The sequence below is a fragment of the Salvelinus fontinalis genome, chromosome 26 (genome assembly GCF_029448725.1).
Source record: "Salvelinus fontinalis isolate EN_2023a chromosome 26, ASM2944872v1, whole genome shotgun sequence".
Taxonomy (NCBI): domain Eukaryota; kingdom Metazoa; phylum Chordata; class Actinopteri; order Salmoniformes; family Salmonidae; genus Salvelinus; species Salvelinus fontinalis.
Genome location: NC_074690.1, coordinates 35,359,383 through 35,377,965, shown reverse-complemented (window position 1 = coordinate 35,377,965; position 18,583 = coordinate 35,359,383). Strand labels below are relative to the sequence as shown.

Genomic DNA, 18,583 nt, shown 5'->3' with positions numbered 1-18,583 from the left:
TTTGACCCATAGGGATGTGTTTTCACGGTGTGGTCAGGTCATCCGTGGCTCAGGTCAGGGAAGTGTGGTCCTATTGTTTCCTCTGATGAGATCTGATCGTCCTGTTGTGGTCTATTCTCCAGGTTTTCCCGGAGCTCCAGCACCAAGAGTGTTGACAAACGCAGCAGCTCCACTAAGGAAGATAAGAGCCATGTGAGTACTCACTTGGATATTAAAACGAGACACTGGAGTTGCGTTACTCTTTCTGCGTAGACAAAAAAAAGACGGCAAGTTTGTTATTGGGATGGACACGATTAATTGAATGTCCGAACGGATGTTAGTATTAGATTACTTGGGTGAGTTCATGAATAAAAAAAATATAAATAAGTGTAGGCCTATTTTAACAATGGAAAAAGCTTTGTCTAAATTATCCTTGAGACATTGTTACCTACAAGGACATACAATCACATTTGAAAAGTGTTAATTCAATAAAATGTGAATGTTATAATGGTGCATGGAGCTACTGCTGCTATTTCTCCGACCTTAAAATGGCTATTACAGGCGCGCACCTAGCAATTTCCACAGGACCTGACACAGATCAATACAAAACACTCACCAGAAAACCTTTTGGTATCAGAATCAGTTCTAGACATGGCGGAAATAGGACTTCTTTCTCACTGTTGCCATTACTCCAAACCACCGGATTAAAGCGGTCTACTTCTGCCATGTGCATTTGCGTCATTACCCTAGTTTATTGACATTTAAGTCATTTAGAAGACGCTTTTCCCCCCCAGAGTATCTGTTTAACGTATTATACGTTGTTTATTGTTCAGCTGGAGAACCTGCAGAAGAGGATCTACCAGCTAGAAGAACAACTCCACAGTGAGATGCAGCTGAAGGACGAAATGGAGCAGAAGTGCAGGTATACAACCTGTCAATCAGTTCCAATAAGTTCCATCTCAAGCTAAACAAATACACAATGCTGGTTTTGAGGAAGAAAACAACCCGTATGTCTTTTTAAAGAAGAATGCTCTTGATCTCAAGTAGTTCCTGTTTTAGAAGACCAAGCAAAGCAATTTAAAGTGCAACTCTGTGTCTGTCTTTAGGATCTCGAACACAAAGCTTGACAAGATCATGAAAGAGCTGGACGAGGAGGTGAGTGAATATCTCGGATTCTGCAACATATGAAGGCGAATGGATAATAACGATCTACAGTAGTCTGCAAAATGGGTTTAAAAAAACAACACATAATATAGGGCCTAAATGCTCTGTACTTTGAGGACTTACTCCTGTCCTCCCTCCCCTCCCAGGGCAACGTGAGGAAGGGTGTAGAGGCCAGCATGTCCCTGCTGGAGAAAGACAAGATGATGACCCAGCACCGAGCCACCGAGTACCAAAGAAAGGCCGACCAGGAGGCCGAGAAGAGACGCAACTTGGAGAACGAGGGTAAGGATCGTTTTTGTCCTCTCTCATTCACCCGATCATTTAATCTCTTTTCAATCTCCCCGTTTTAGTCCAAACCTCTGTTTATAATCGTGTCTATAACATGTGTTTTTAACACTGATTATTAACAAATATGATCATAGGCATGTACAGTATTACAGTACTTTACATGTTCTTAAAGCAGAATGTATACAAGTGGTTTGGCCATTATATTGACAGGGTTTGTACAGGGTTAATGCTACAGTATAATCCATGATGAGATCTCTCCCCAGGGCTGTAGTGGTTAGCGCGTTGGGCCGGTAACCGAAAGGTCGCTGGTTCGAATACCCGAGCCGGCAAGGTTAAAAATCTGTTAAGGTGCTCTTGAGCAAGGCATTTAACCCTCATTTTCTCCAGGGGCGCCGTACTACTATGGCTGACCCTGTAAAACGACACATTTCACTGCACCCGTCCGGTGTATGTGACAATGCATATATATTTTTGTAGCATCCCTCTCCTCCCTGATGTTAGGGAGCGTCCCAAAATGGCACCCTGTTCCATATAAAGTGGACTACGTTTGACCGGGGCCCGTAGGGAATAGGGCGCCATTTAGGTCGTAGCCTTGATCTGGCCCGAACAGATGTTTGTCCCAACTGGATTACTACTCACCCTGGCCGAGCAAGACTAGAGCTGCTTGACCCGCTGGTTGTCTGCTAACCTCTGACTAGCGGTCTTAACCCAGACACACACCATCTGAGATCCTCCCATTAACTGGGACCAGTGGCTCGATGTGAGTTCAAGCACAACCAGATCCGATACCATAAACGAAGCACTTTAAATGCAACGCGTGAGCAGGTCCCATGCACAAAAAAACTTTCTTGATAGTCAGTTTAGTGTAGCGTCATGTTTTGAAAGGGACGTTTGTGTGTGAAGATTTACTTAATCTTTGATTGACTCCTCTTACTCTCTCTCATCTCAGTGTCCACTCTGAAGGAGCAGCTTGAGGACATGAGGAAAATCTGCCAAAACTCACAGGCCTCGAATGACAAGATCCTACAGTTGCAAAATCAGGTACAGTATCACACACTGCTCTCTTTGATTACCATCTACACAGCACAGGGGTCATTGTAGTTGTGAGGGGGTTGTTTGAGGTCTGTGTCAATGTAGTAGTCGGCTCATCCAATCAAAGAGTCAGAATGTCTGTCAAAGGTCAGAATCTGGGTCAACGGTACAGACAGTGAAGGGGATGTGTGAGGGATGTTAGTTTTGAGGGATGTGTGAGACGGGTCAAGGAGAGGGCAAGCCAGGTTTTAACCACAGATCAAGGATCAGATTACTCCACTCTAAAACAGAACCTTAACCATGACAAGGATGAACAATATCTGACCCGGTGTCATCAGCTTTGTTGCATTACATGCATTGATGTTTATCAGCAAATTGAAGTCACTTTTTATTTTCATAGAGCAAAGTGAAAGACACTGAGGAAACAAGGCCTCAGACTGGACTGGTATAGACCTTTCAGAGAGCAGAAGTAGTCTTGGCCTATTAGGTATTACTAGAAGCGTATGAATGAATATCATTCCATTCACAACATTAGACGTCCTCCCACATGTTGGTTAAGAAACCCAACTGTCTCAATCAAACGTTCTGCAGCAACTGAGCGGATCGTCTGTGTCGGGAAGTAATATTGACTCTGAGCTTTCCCAATGTCCGTTTCCTTGACTGACAGCTGGAGGAGGCCAACGACCTGCTGCGGGCAGAGTCGGACACGGCAGCGCGGCTGAGGAAGAGCCACACAGAGATGGCCAAGTCCATTAGCCAGCTGGAGGGGCTGAACCGCGAGCTGCAGGAGAAGAGCCGTTCGTCTGACGGGGGGAGGGCCCAGCTAGAGAAGGAGCTGCTGCAGCTGCAGAGCACCCTGGACTCTGAAAGGAGGTGCTACAGCCAGGGATCAGAGGAGATCCACGAGCTGCAAGGTACCTTTTGGCTCCATCCCAAATCTCCACACTTCTCCCTAAAGTGTGCACACTAATCTTTATTCTGATCCCCATTAGCTGAAAGCTACTCTTCCTACGGTCTATACATACAACAACAAATACATAGCTAAGCACTCAGCTAAGCACGGTCTCTTACACCAATCAAAGGCTCTTAAATCTATGTAGGGGAGTGCACCAGACAAGGAAAAGGGTGGCGATTTTGGACACTCGGGGCCCAAAGACTGTACTCATTGTTCTATGAGTAAATGTGACTATGACATGACTCTGTGTTTGAGTAAATAAGAGGCGTCTGACTTGCATGTGTTAGAACTAGAATGGATGAATGTGATTGCCTACACCCATTTTAAGTTTGCTTTACAGTAATACCTCAGTCACTCTTACTTAGCTGTTCAACTAACTTCAAATGATCTGAAGTGAACTCACTCGCTATTTAAGAGACAGCTGGGGATTATAAGCTCCAGTTCTAACCATTCTCATTCATCACATTAGACATGCCCAGGCACTGCCCAAATGCCTACAGAACGCTTTGTACAGTAGGAGAGGCTTGGGGGTGAATATATCTGAGGGATTGTGTTGAAATATTGCTCTTAATTCAGACTGAATTTGAAGTGGTACAGAAGTCCACATTGACTAGAAAAATAATACTTTATTGTCCAGTGTCCTTACAGTCCAGACTTTTGTAGAGAATTAGTACAGATATGGTGCGTTTAGCACGTCGCACGAACCACTGTTTTGATGGTGACTCTCTGTGCGTCTGTAGTGCGGATGACTGGTTTTCAGGAGGACAATAAGAACTTGGAACTCAGCCTGTCCAAAGTGGAGGCGGAACGCAAGCAGGCCCAGGAGAGGAGAAACAACCTGGAGAAGGTTTGTGCCCTCCAAGTCTCTCCACACGTCACATACAAACCCATACTATGCTTTCTAATGCGAACACAAAACCTGCCGTTGATATCCAGTTACTTGTGAAGTCCACCTACTGTCAGTAGGGGTCCAAATCGAAGTATAAAAAATAAAACAGCTGTGCTCCTTATTAGCTATTTTCTTTTCCATTTTAAAGTAAATCAAACATTTAGACGAATAAAAACATCTTACGGTGGGATAACCGAATGTACATCTAACTGGTATTTTAGTCCCCTTATTCCCAGTGTCTCTCCCATAAAGATCAGCAGAATGAATGTTTTCCTGATCAAGATGGACACGCTGCTAGTATGCAAATGTCCATTCTAGGTATTCGTTATGTAATTCAGTGTTGTCTCCCAACAGGAGAAGAACAACCTGGAGATTGACCTGAACTACAAGCTGAAGACTCTGCAGCAGCGTTTGGACCAGGAACACACAGAACACAGAGTGACACGGGCCCAGCTCACTGACAAATACGAGTCCATTGAAGAGGCCAAGTCAGCTGCCATGCATGGTATTTCTGAGCCTGTGTTGGAGCACACCCTCCCCACCACTACCATTTGTCTCCTTTTTCTGTCTGTCTGTCATTTTCTCCCCCCCCCCCCCACCTACACCACTCATACCCAGGGGGCACTGGATGGATAGGGGCGGAATTCAGGGAATGTACTCCGCTCCCCTCCATGTGGCATGTCGAGACTTTACCCCCCTACGAATTAAAAGCTGGACCACATCCCACCTTCCAAAAACAGAAATGACTGAGACTAGCACTGTTTGAAGCAACATTTCCTTGTCTTCTAGCAGTTGTTTCAGTCCTGACCTTTTCGATGTAGTTTATTTGAAATGACTGAGCACAAATGTCCTATTCAATCTGTCGGTGAGATCCTCCATAGAATAATGGATGGATAGTTGTGCCACACCTTTCTTCCCTCCAGCGGTGCAGCAGAAGGTGTCGGAGGAGAGCGGGGCGAGGATGCGAGCGGAGAGCAGGGTGGTGGAGGTGGAGAAGCAGTGCTCCATGCTGGAGTTTGACCTCAAGCAGTCCGTGCAGAAGATGGAGCAGCTGATGAAGCAGAAGGAGAGGCTGGAGGACGAGGTGAGCACCACCGGATGTTAACTCGTACTGTCTGGGGTGGATGCCCACGGTCACGTGCTTACAACCTTCAACTTTGCATCTCTCGTTCAACCGTCAGACTTATCAGACGTCAGTCATGAATTGTTACTAATGGCAAATTTCACAGTAGTTAGGATTCAGGCCCACTGTAAACGTTGGCGATTTTATTTTGTATTTTTTAACCCAAGACGAAATCTCCTGGTATAACCTGTGTAGTTAGGACATACTGTTTCTTTTGTGTCCTAACACATGGGGTTCCCTCCCCCTTTCCTCTCAGGTGAAAGGTCTACGGATGCAGCTGGAGCAGGAGTCCAGTAAAAGGCTGCTGGCCCAGAACGAGCTGAAGTGCCGCTCGCAGGAGACCGACCGGCTTAAGAGCTCGGAGAAGCAGCTGAAGCAGGAGATCAACACGGCACTAGAGAGCAAACGGTCGCTCGAGTTCCAGCTCGCACAGCTCACTAAGTGAGAATACCCTCCAAACTAGTCACATGTCGTCACAGCCCACCACAGTTTGACTTACCCCAAATAATAGAGTATGTCGAGTTGAATCTCCAGGTTGTTCCTTATACAAGGGTCAGAGATCTTTTCATCCCCCTAATGTTTATTATAGTTGGGATGGGGGTTGGGTGATCTGATCCTAGATCTGTGGGTAACTTCTAGCTGGATTCTCAACAGGCCCACATTGAGCATTGTCTCAATGCATGTTACCTCCCTTCCAAATGAGTGCAACACCTGTCAGCCACACTTATCGGCCTTCATTAGCTCAACTCTATTCTGAAAGTCTAATATTCTGTAATAGTCTTTAGCTTGACGTTTTTCCTTCCTGCAGCTAGCTAATACTGCTTTGGGAGTCAAGACGTTAAATGGCCCTAAAATTGGTTGTTATTACAGTAAAAAGGCTCTTATTCCAGCTTAGGGGGTAACTGTGGTAAAGCTGCCCTCTGACAATGTTTACACCACAAGATTAAGGATTAGCCTGCAGTCCAGCTCCTCCCACCAGACCAGACTGACTGGACTGTTAATCCGGCTGCAGTGCTCTCTGTAGGTTTCTGCCTACGGAGCTCTGCAAGGAGAGGTGGTGGTATTCCCCAGCTAATTACAGCCCTGGCACATACTGGATAGTACAGTGTCATTAGGTTCATAATCTATACACACGTTTTGTGGCTGAAAAGTTTGATAGCTTCTTGATGATTTTATCTGAAATTCCCTTTCAACACTGATTTGGTTGTTTTGAAACTCCAATATGTTAATCATGTGGTTTGTGTGTCTGTCTTCCAGGCAGTACAGGGGCAACGAGGGACAGATGAGGGAACTTCAGGACCAGCTTGAGGCCGAACAGTATTTTTCAGTGAGTAGGACCCATCTACCCCACTCTCCGATAAACTGTCTCAGTGGCTAACTTAATTGCCATATCTCCTCTCTCTATCCCCCCAGACGCTTTATAAAACTCAGGTGAAGGAACTGAAAGAGGATATTGAGGAGAGGAACCGGCAGGTCCAGGAAGCTCACAAGAAGGTGCAGGAGCTGCACAGCGAAAGGTAACAAATCAGAAAATGGAAACCTTTTAAAAATCAGGCATTTGTCAATGTAGCAAGAATGTGTATTGTAGTCAGACGTTGTACTTCAAATATGGGGTGCATCTTTTTTTCCACCACTCTACTTTCAAATCTCCACGCAGAGTGATTTATTATTCCATTTTAAACCATGTGTCCATCCTCCCTCCCACCAGGGACTCCCTGTTGGCCCAGCTGGATCTGACAGTGACCAAGGCGGAGTCGGAGCAGCTGGCCAGGGCGCTCCAGGAGGAGCAATACTTTGAGCTGAGCCAGGAGAACAAGAAGGCCATGGCCAGACACAAGCAGGAGGGCACCGAGAAGGATGCCACCATCGCACGGGTCAGTTACAGCGTGCCTCAATACACACCGCTCTCCTGGATTGTAAATGAATGTCAGGGAAAATGTATCTACCCAGAGGAAACAACAGCTTGGTATACTTTCAATATTGGGATATTTAATTATTGTTTTTGTGTGTCTCAGGCAGCTGTAGAACACCTACATTTAAACCTCTGAATGCATCTCTCCCCAGCTTGAGGATTCCAACAAAACCCTGACCAAAGATGTGGAGAACCTCAGCAAGGAGAAGGCCGAGCTGAACAATAAGCTTTGCATTCAGGAGGAAGGTAGCGCCAAGACTCAATTTTCATAATTTGGTCTAATTACTATATTCTAAGTCTATGGGTAAGGTCAACATAGGCCCTTATATGTCCGCGATGGGTCAGTTAGATCCCTGTAGGACTGTCTAGTTTCCTCAGGCTGTACCCTTCTCCTGCAGAGTATGCCTCCCAGAAAGAGGAGATTACAAACACAATCAAGGCCAACTACGAGAAGGTTCTCAGCACAGAGCGCACGCTCAAGACTCAGGTGAAGACACTTCAACCTTACACTGCAATTTACATTACAGAACGCTACATCAATAGTTATGAGCTCCTTATTTACATCCAAACACTTCAACCAGTTGCCCCAATTTGTTAAACCTCAACCTTACCTGAACTGGTTACCCTATTTGATCCCAATCCTCAACCGTGTCTCTCCAGGCGGTGAACAAGCTGGCAGAGATCATGAACAGGAAGGATATGAAGCTGGACACCAAGAAGAAGGGCAACACGACCGACCTGAGGAAGAAGGAGAAGGAGAACCGCAAGCTGCAGCTTGAGCTCAAACAGGAGAAGGACAAGTTCAACCACATGGCCATTAAGAACCAGAAGGAGCTCAGTGAGATGCAGGCGGTCAGTAACACATTATCAGTCAATTAATCTGACAATGATCATGGGAACCTTTTAATTAATAGTATGCTTTAAAATAGGACAAAAAAAGCACCCTTTTAGGTAAAAGAGTGAGGTAATTGGACAGTTAGGAAGATTTAGTAAAATACATTCCTAATTTAGAACAAAGCTAAAAGTCAATAGTGAAAGGCAGTGCTACATTTCTCCTTGACGGTGCTTCTGATCTTCCCTAAAGTGACGGCATATTCATTGTTTGCCTCTCTTCTTCTACAACAGCAACTGTCCGAGGAGTGCACGTACCGCAATGAGCTGCAGATGCAGTTGGACAGCAAGGAGAGTGACATCGAGCAGCTGAGGGAGAAGCTCAACGACCTGCAGCTGCGCATGGACAACTCCAGCGTCACCAGCCTGCAGATGGACGAGACGGACAGCAACATTGCCGGTAAGTTCACCGCGCGGGTCGGCTAACCGACGGCAGCTGTGTCAAAGGACAGGCTAGGCCAAACATCCTCAAACCCTGTTCGTGATGAGCCACAGCACACATGATTCAGCGATTGTGGGATGATGCTAATCTGGGACAAAAATCTACAGTACTACAGCTCTCAATGAGCAGGATTTTGGATCACTGAACTAGATGTTTGGTCCATCAGGCTAGCTTTAATGATCCAACACGAACCCTGACATGATTTAAATCTTATCAATCCTAGCCATTCCAAGTTATTAAACCATTCCATGACTGGTTGAGCTATGACAGTATTGTTCTGAAGCAGTGAAGTACCTAGAGTGCATTCGGAAAGTATTCAGACCCCACATTGTAAGTATCACATATACAGTTGAAGTCGGACGTTTACATATACTTAGGTTGGAGTCATTAAAACTAGTTTTTCAACCACCACCAATTTCTTGTTAACAAACTATAGTTTTGGCAAGTCGGTTAGGACATCTACTTTGTGCATAATTTTTCATATTATTTCACTTATAATTCACTGTAATCACAATTCCAGTGGGTCAGAAGTTTACATACAATACACTAAGTTGACTGTGCCTTTAAACAGCTTGGAAAATTCTAGAAAATGATGTCGTGGCTTTAGAAGCTTCTGATAGGCTAATTGACATAATTTGAGTCAATTAGAGGTGTACCTGTGGAAATATCTAAAGGCCTACCTTCAAACTCAGTGCCTCTTTGCTTGACATCATGGGAAAATCAAAAGAAATCAGCCAAGACCTCAGAAAACGCCTGAAGGTACCACGTTCATCTGTACAAACAATAGTACGTAAGTATAAACACCATGAGACCACGTAACATACGTTGGTGTGAAAGGTGCAAATCAATCCCAGAACAACAGCAAAGGACCTTGTGAAGATGGTACAAAGGTATCTATATCCACAGTAAAACCAGTCCTATATCGACATAACCTGAAAGGCCGCTCAGCAAGGAAGAAGCCACTGCTCCAAAACCGCCGTAAAAAAGACTACGGTTTGCAATTGCACATAGGGACAAAGATCGTACTTTTAGGAGAAATGTCTCCTGGTCTGATGAAACAAAAATAGAACTGTTTGGCCATAATGACCATCATTATGTTTGGAGGAACAAGGGGGAGGCTTGCAAGCCGAAGAACACCATCCCAACCGTAAAGCACGGGGGTGGCAGCATCATGTTGTGGGGGTGCTTTGCTGCATGAGGGACTGGTGCACTTCACAAAATAGATGGCATCATGAGGAAGAGAAAATATGTGGATATATTGAAGCAACATCTCAAGACATCAGTCAGGAAGTCAAAGCTTGGTTGCAAATGGGTCTTCCAAATGAACAATGACCCAAAGCATACTTCCAAAGTTGTGGCAAAATGGCTTAAGGACAACAAAGTCAAGGTATTGGAGTGGCCATCACAAAGACCTCAATCCTACAGAAAATGTGTGGGTAGAACTGAAACAGCGTGTGCGAGCAAGGAGGCCTCCAGACCTGACTCAGTTACACCAGCTCTGTTAGGAGGAATGGGCCAAAAGTCCCCCAACTTATTGCTTGTGAAAGGCTACCCATAATGTTTGACCCAAGTTAAACAATTTAAAGGCAATGCTACCAAATACTAATTGAGTGTAACTTCTGACCCACTGGGAATGTGATGAAGGAAATTAAAGCTGAAATAAATCATTCCCTCTATTTTTCTGACATGTCACATTCTTAAAATAAAGTGGTGATCCTAACTGACCTAGAACAGGGTATTTTTACTAAGATTAAATGTCAGGAATTGTGAAAAATTGAGTTTAAATGTATTTGGCTAAGGTGTATGTAAACTTCCAACTTCAACTGTACATAAGTATTCAGACCCTCTACTCAGTACTTTGTTGAAGCACCTTTGGCAGCAATTACAGCCTCGGGTGTTCTTGGATATGACGCTACAAGCTTAACACACCTGTATTTGGGGAGTTTCTTCCATTCTTCTCTGCAGATGCTCTCAAGCTCTGTCATGTTAGATGGGGAGCGTCGCGACACAGCTATTTTCAGGTCTCATGAGATGTTTGACCGGGTTTAAGTCCGGGCTCTGGTTGGGCCACTCAAGGACATTCAGAGACTTGTCCCGAAGCCACTCCTGCGTTGTCTTGGCTGTGTGCTTAGGGTTGTTGTCCTGTTGGAAGGTGAACCTTAACCTGCTCCAGAGTGCTCAGGACCTCAGACTGGGGTTTTCATCAAGGATCTATCTGTACTTTGCTCCGTTCATCTGTCCCTAGCTCTTGACTAGTCTCCCAGTCCTTGCCCCGTCAAAAACATCCCCAAGGAGTTCAATCTTGGTTTCATCAGACAAGATAATCTTGTTTCTCATGTTCAGAGTCCTTTTGGCAAACTCCCAAGTGGGTTGTCATGTGCCTTTTACTGGTCACTACCATAAAGGCCTAATTGGTGGAGTGCTGCAGAGATGGTTGACCTTCTGCAAGGTTCTCCCATCTCCACAGAGGAACTCTGCAGCTCTGTCAGAGTGACCATTGGGTTCTTGGTCACCTCCCTGACCAAGGCCCTTCTCTCTCGATTGCTCAGTTTGGCCGAGCGGCCAGCTCTTGGTGATTTTACAAACTTTTCCATTTAAGAATGATGGAGGCCACTGTTCTTGTGGACCTTCAGTGCTGCAGACATTTTTTGGTACCCTTCCCCAGATCTGTGCCTCGACACAATACTGTCTCGGAGCTCTGTGGTCAATTCCTTCAACATCATGGCTTGTTTTTTTTTTCTCTGACATGCACTGTCAACTGTGGGACCTTATATAGACAGCTGTGTGCCTTTCCAATTCATGTCCAATCAATTGAATTTAACACAGGTGGACAATCAAGTTGTAGAAACATCTCACGGGTGAATGGAAACAGGATGCACCTGACCTTAATTTCGAGTCTCTTAGCAAAGTGTCTGAATAGTTATGTAAATAAGTTATTTCTGTTTTTGTGCAAAAAATGTGCAAAAAAAATCTAAAAACCTATTTTCGTTTTGGGGTATTGTGTGTAGTTTGAGAAACAAATATTTAATCCAATTTAGAATAAGGCTGTAACGTAACCAAGTGGTAAAAGTCAAGGGGTCTGAGTACTTTCCGAATGCACTGCATAGGAGAATGCGGATTTTCATATTTCCTAACCCACCTGGTTCAAGTGTCAACTTGAACAGTCCATTTAAAATGACTGTTTTTCTTTGGAGACCTACCTACAATGTTTGCTGTACATTGAATGCCTGATGTGCCTGTGGTTAAAGTCCTCTCTCATCTCTTATTCCCCCATCTCCAGTTGGTTCTCCTTGCTCTCCTCCCTATCTTTGTATCTTCTATTCTTTTCCTTCTGTGAGTAACTCGGAGTTGTGGACCCCAATTGTGCCTGGCCTAGGCTGTACTACTGTATGTCTTTTGCCTCCCTTGTGTTTTTGTTTTTTGGGTGAGAAAGGTATCCGTCCTTCTTGTATGCTCTCACCAACACTTTTGAAAGGCCATTCCGAGTGACAGAAGGAGCAGTTATAGCCCCTTTTAGGGTGTTTTAAGCAAGTTGGCTTTTTTTGAACCAAGTTGTGCCATGCTGGGGGCATGTTCATGTACTAACCGTGAATCATAATTCACATAAGCCATTTGTAGGGGCAAATGAACCATTTACAGTATAGAACTTCATTTAACATTATTTCAGTACAAATTTTAACTGTACCCTATAAATGAGTCTTCTGTAGGTAATCAGTTTCGATGTAGTCAGCTGTACATTTATTTTGTGGCAGGGCAAGCGATCATAAAATCGGAGTGACTCCTAAAGTGACTACTGTAACGCTAGACTACAACAGCACTGTGTGGTTTAACCCATCACTCTGAGCACCTTTCAAAACGTGTCTGGAAACCATGATCCACTCCCTTCCTTTTGAGCCCCTGTCCCTTGTGCTTCAAACAAACACTCCTTTTTTTCAAAAGTTTTGTTTTGGCATGTTCACCTCAGAACAGAAGCGACTCCTTTTCAGAGTCAAGGAACTCTCACACACTTGTAGTTGAGCTTTTGATCAATTCACTGTTCTTTTGTAGCTTGTGTTGTGCCAAAGCATGCTCCTTGTGTCGAGTCGGTAAAACTTTAACATAATGGAAGGATATTCCCAACGGTATACAGTTCCCTGCTATGTGACGGTAGACTGAGGCATCAGAAGCCCCACGTTGAATGGACAGATCCATAGAATTATAATTGATAAGTGATTTATAATTCTATGGCTAGAACGGCCATGCTTGTCAGCCGTTGACAAGTAGAAAATAATTGTACAACACACATCTATCTAGAACACCATGGAGTTTAAGCTAGTCCATGATATCTAACTGGCTGGGAAAATAACGTGGATATGACTTGCTTTAGTAAAGACATTTATACTCTCCTATATATCCCTTTTAATTAATGCTCCCTTATGCATGGGATCTAAAACTAATGAGCTTGAAGTAAATGCATGGGATATTGTAACTCTGTCGGTCACATACTATTGTATACTACAGTTTTTTTGAAGTGTAACCCGGGCAGAGAAATTATCAGTGAGTTGAACTTGAAATGACTTAAGTTATTATGGCCCGGCCTTGTCACATTACTTTTTTTGTTCTTCCCCCAGCTGAGTTTGAATTGAATCACTGCATGGTGTTTTGGGGACAGTGTTACCCACAGGCTTGGTTTTCATTTGTGTCTATCTTGTGTCTGTGTAGAATCCAGACTGGAAGGGTGGCTGTCCATTCCTAATAAACCTAATATCAAACGATATGGCTGGAAGAAGCAGGTATGTCACCTGGACGCTTTTTAATCGATTTCCTGACATTACTGATTCATGTTAAATGGCACAGTACGGGTCGTACTGATGGTGCTGCCTAGTGCCTACTCCTTTGGGCCAACAAGATTCTTCTTAACATTATTTCTCGATTCTATTTTTCCTCAGTATGTGGTGGTGAGCAGCAAGAAGATTCTGTTCTACAACGATGAACAGGACAAAGAACAGTCCAACCCCTCCATGGTACTAGATATCGAGTAAGTACCCTTGTTCTATGGATTTAGTTTTTTTTCATTGAACTTTCTTTACACTCGCCATCTGTTTTAACACTGACAGAATATCACCATCTTAGATGAGTTTGTTTTATGTGAAGATTATTGCTTGGGTTGTAAGAGCTTGTGTAACAGTGTCTGAGACGGTGTATTCTGATCCCCCAATAATCACACGTTGCTTGTTGTTCTGTGCAGCAAACTGTTCCACGTGCGTCCAGTCACCCAGGGTGATGTGTACCGAGCAGAGACCGAGGAGATCCCCAGGATATTCCAGGTAGGAAGGAAACTTCTGACCTGACCAATCGACCTGCTGACCCATTGTCTTACGTTAGATAGCACGGAGGTCGTCTGCACTGCTGGTTCGTGGCACCGCGTTCGCGTTAGAATGACCCCATCGGTCGGAAGACGATGCCTTCTGACCTAAACCAATCAAGTTAACCAGCTCAGTATTTTTAGGTCTACAATCACCTTACTTCCCCATTCTCAAACAAGTTCTCACAGTCTGTCAGAATTAGACGTTCATCCATGTTTCTCAAACGTCAAATTTCGAAGTGTTTGGTTACTTCTCTGTATCGTTCCAAGGTTAAGTTTAGGCATGAACTCAGAATGGTTATGGTTTGGGATAGGCTTAAAACACAAATATGAAAAAAAACTTCCTATCGCTGGATTCGAACATGCAACCTTTGGAACTATAGGCAGATGCTTACACCCATCCCTGTCCACAACATCCAAGCAAAACCAAAACCTACTTAAAGGTATCACTCACTGTTGACTCCTAGTGGGCAGTTTCCACATCTCCTGACATCCTCAGACATGGATAGACTTCGAATACTGGGTGACCTGCCTGCTCAAACAGATGATTACAATCCCATTGTAGATTTTGACACCTGTCTTGAGTGCACTCCAGTAGACTCCTTTTTTTACCCCAGAGAGACTTTCAATTAGATTTTCTGATTCTGATATACAACCCTAAAAGCCCTGCTTCAAACTATCCCTTTTATAAAAATGTTTTGAAGAGACTCTTACTCTCTTGTCTCCCCCCTTTAGATCCTGTATGCCAATGAGGGGGAGTGCAGGAAGGAGGCGGACATGGAGACGGTCTCGCAGGGCGACAAGACCAACTGTTTGCCCCACAAAGGTCATGAGTTCATCCCCACGCTTTACCACTTCCCCACAAACTGCGAGGCCTGTGCCAAGCCCCTGTGGAACGTCTTCAAGCCCCCACCTGCCCTGGAGTGCCGCCGCTGCCACGTCAAGTGCCACCAGGACCACCTCGACAAGAAGGAGGACGTCATTGCACCCTGCAAAGGTACGGTTGCGGAGTTTAGGTTTGACTGACGAAACCTAAATCAGTGGTAAAAGGGGGGAAAATATACTTTAAAAATTACAACTGCTTGAGCCTGGTTTTTGGCACTAAAATAAAGGAGACAAAGAAAAACTGTTTAAATTGAATATAATATAACTTGATTTGGCTTTCGTTAAGGGGTAAGTGGGGACTTCCTGAGTTTGTGTTCTCAGTGTTCTGCTTTTGTCTCCTCTAACCCACCTCTAACAGTGAACTACGACGTGACCTCTGCCCGGCACATGCTCCTGCTAGCCCTGACCCAAGACGAGCAGAAGAAATGGATCGGCCACCTGGGCAAGAAGATCCCCAAAACACCGCCCTCCTCCTTCCTGAGGGCGTCGCCCCGCACCATGTCCACCCGCCCCGCACCCAACCAGTCCTTCCGCAAGAACCCCAAAAGCATCACAGGGAAGCCAAGGTAACCTTACATACTCTATGGGCCTGAAAAGGCTTCTTTTTATAAAGTTGTGCACTACAGTTGTCCAGAGCATCTTATTTTCCATATAGTGCACTACTGTTGGTCAAAAGTAGTGCACTATATAGTTAATGGGGTGTCATTTTGGACACAACCTCTGATGGTCCCACAGGGCAGCCCTTTCTAACCTCCTTGTACTGCCTTAGCAGCCACACACGTTTTCTATAGCTTGAGGCTTGTTTTTGCCAATACAGAACATTGAGGCTAAGAGACGATGTTAAGGGAGGTTGTGCTCCAGTCCAGAAGTCCTCTGTTCAACCCTTGTGGACTGTCTGTGACTGTTGTCGTCCGGTCAGCCACGTGACTTGCTATTTTGTTTTCTCCTGCCCTGTGTAACTAGCAGGTTGCAGTCTCATTCTGCTACCACAGCCGCCAGCCTCCAAGCAGCAGACACAACATCCAGCACTTGTTGACATTGACAACTCCTCCTCACCAAATTTACAGAAGAATTCTTAACTCTTTACACTATCTCCTTACTGTTTTGGCTTGATTATTTATTATTAACTGACTGTGTTGATGGTGTATCTAACATCAGTGGAACTGTCCTTTGTGGTTCTTTCTCGTTTGACTTGGAACTCTATCTAATTTGACACTAAAGTGTTTTTTTTGTTTCATTGACTAACTCTTAGGCCTCTATGCAACCTTTCCTGAAGCCTTTCCCTCTACCAAGTATGACGCCAGAGACCATGAAATGCATAATGGAGATGCAGTTACTATGTGTTTTTAAACCTGTTTTTCTATATAATGTATTAACATCTATCGGGGGTACTAACCAATTGTCAAATGTCTTACACTCTTTCACTGGACACCTGTTTTCTCTTTCTTCCAGCTAACCATCTGAACCATTGGATTCTGTTGGGACTTTGTGTTTTTTCTTTTTCCCACCTCACAAAAACAGGAGGGTCCCTATTTGATATCAAAGTCAATTAAAGCAATCTGACCAGCGCTGGAAATTTGGGATAGTTATCTGACATAAGGCATCAGGGACATTGAAAAGGCCTGCTATTCCTCCCTCACCCCCTCTTCTCCTACCCTCACCCTCACCCTGGAACCTCAACTAAGACTCCCTCATCCAGCCACCACATACTTGCAACTCTTTGTTTCTTCCAGAAGATGGCGTGGCTCGTCGTTCCAAAACGTGGGACTTGGGACCTGAAGGGGAGATGGAAAGAAAGAGCGAGGGGCTCGTGACATGCTGTGGGTAGTACATCTTCCATGTCAGGAATAGGAAGGGTTTATGGTTGAATAAATGACTGGAGGTTTTGCTGGGACTCTTGCATGTAAACATGGTCAACATTGAGGTACTGCAGTACAGGGATTGGCTTAACTCTGTGGAGAATGGGTACATCTCGGGGGAACGTAAATGTGTTTCCCACCCCCCCGTCTGAGAAAAGAGAAACTCTGTTTCCATCTAAATTGACTTCAATGCCTTTGACTGATGGACTCTGGTGGCCTTTGCTTCCATCCCTTATTACTTGGCACTCCAGCTATATCAGGGTTCAGTTGAGACAGAGTATGTATTGGGAACTGAGTATTAGATGTTTTTCAGTATTGAGTGAGGAGCATGCAAGATCATTTAAATCTATGCATTATTTTTATTAATTATTGTAATTGCTCCAAGCCATAAGCAAATTCCATTGTAATGGCGGATCGTAGACCTAAAAAGTATTTTCTTTTTCTTTGTGTATTCATTGGGTACATTGTTTTCTGTAATATTGTATTTTTTTTTGTATGTATTGCCTTACATTGACTCATAGATAAATGGTTCAAAAGGACAACATTAAGTTAACAAATGTAAAACTGCACTGTTTGAATTGTAAATTATTTGTAGAAGACTTAACCAGGTGTAGCATTTGGCCCACCTAGTGCCTTAATGTTTGGATAATGATTTTACTGCCATATCTGTTTTGTGTTTATCTCCAAAAACAAGACAAATCCAAACTCTTCCATCTTTTTTTTATTTTTTATCTGCTACATTGTGGTTTTATCATAACGTTTCCTGTCTGGTTGGAGTTTATTTTGAATGCCTCTTTATAGACTCATTGCTATAGTGTAATGTGTCAACACAAAGTTCCCAGAGTCCAGTATCTAGCTCACAACAGTTTCTGGATGGTGTACCTTGACGAAGGCTTGTTAAAAATGTAGTTATAATTATATTCATATGGTAACGTCCCATTCACGCAAATCCAGCTGTGTACATAATTTGAAGATAAAAAAACAATGATCATGAATACCGCTAATTCAAAATGTTTTTTTTGTTCAGTAAAAAGAGGTTGAGGGGGAAGCACTGGAACTATGACCTACTTACTCTATTTTGTCTTGGATGAATCGCATGTTTAATTGCATTGGAGGCCGCACTGATGGATATGTGTCAATAAACATATCTTTATCTATAATCTACAGACTTCTCTTTTGTTATGTATTTAGGCTATGAGTGATTTTGATATACAGTCATTTATTCTGAGCAACTGCATATAGACTTGTGGTTAACGAAGTGATTTACCAATCACAGGGCTGTGATTGTAGCTAATAATTCAATAATCACAGTACTGGGAACAGAAGAGGTGTGTGACGGATGAGCATCACTGTTGATTGGCAGGAAGAAAATGACAAAGAACAAGGTAAAGAAGATTTTGAACCACTGATGTGCTGCTTTTACATTTTGGGCATTTAGCTGATGCTCTTATCCAGAGCGACTTAGGGCTTTCATCTTAAGATGGCTAGGTGAGACAACCAAATATCAGTCTTAGTAAGTACATTTTCCTCAATAAAGAAGTTAAGAGCAAAGTCAATGCTAGTTGGAAAAGAGGGTGGTACGGCCGGTGTCCAGTTTTAAGATACTCTTTGAAGAGGTAGGGTTTTCGGAAGATGGGCAGGAACTCTACTGTCCTAGCATCAGGGTGAAGCTGGTTCCTGGGAGCTGACCTCCCGTAGGGGTGGGATGGCCAAGAGACCAGAGGTGGCGGAATGGAGTTCTCTGGTTGGGATGTAAGGTTTGAGCATAGTTGCCTCTACCTTCTTACCTTTGCTGTTGTCTGTGCCCAATAATGTTTGTG

The 18,583-nt window shown here is 44.0% G+C and overlaps 1 protein-coding gene across 4 annotated transcripts in view; it reads left to right on the top strand.

Annotated features, from left to right (window-relative positions):
• The window catches only part of LOC129824183 (rho-associated protein kinase 1-like), a 69,095-nt gene extending 51,172 nt beyond the window's left edge, over positions 1-17,923 (top strand). The window contains exons 11-33 of one of the 4 annotated variants that reach the window (XM_055883617.1): positions 123-192; positions 813-901; positions 1,086-1,134; positions 1,290-1,425; positions 2,381-2,472; positions 3,131-3,377; positions 4,159-4,265; positions 4,662-4,812; positions 5,231-5,391; positions 5,687-5,871; positions 6,688-6,757; positions 6,844-6,947; positions 7,139-7,304; positions 7,495-7,588; positions 7,741-7,829; positions 8,003-8,194; positions 8,468-8,633; positions 13,377-13,447; positions 13,604-13,692; positions 13,903-13,981; positions 14,755-15,016; positions 15,263-15,470; positions 16,638-17,923. In XM_055883617.1, coding sequence (XP_055739592.1) covers positions 123-192; positions 813-901; positions 1,086-1,134; positions 1,290-1,425; positions 2,381-2,472; positions 3,131-3,377; positions 4,159-4,265; positions 4,662-4,812; positions 5,231-5,391; positions 5,687-5,871; positions 6,688-6,757; positions 6,844-6,947; positions 7,139-7,304; positions 7,495-7,588; positions 7,741-7,829; positions 8,003-8,194; positions 8,468-8,633; positions 13,377-13,447; positions 13,604-13,692; positions 13,903-13,981; positions 14,755-15,016; positions 15,263-15,470; positions 16,638-16,683 — 2,923 coding nt within the window. In that variant the 3' untranslated portion in view covers positions 16,684-17,923. Of the gene's footprint in view, positions 1-122; positions 193-812; positions 902-1,085; positions 1,135-1,289; positions 1,426-2,380; positions 2,473-3,130; positions 3,378-4,158; positions 4,266-4,661; positions 4,813-5,230; positions 5,392-5,686; positions 5,872-6,687; positions 6,758-6,843; positions 6,948-7,138; positions 7,305-7,494; positions 7,589-7,740; positions 7,830-8,002; positions 8,195-8,467; positions 8,634-11,955; positions 12,009-13,376; positions 13,448-13,603; positions 13,693-13,902; positions 13,982-14,754; positions 15,017-15,262; positions 15,471-15,870 lie in introns of those variants that run through there. The other 3 variants (XM_055883619.1, XM_055883618.1, XR_008754723.1) reach the window with 3 other exon arrangements.
• The last annotated feature ends 660 nt before the right edge of the window (positions 17,924-18,583 follow it).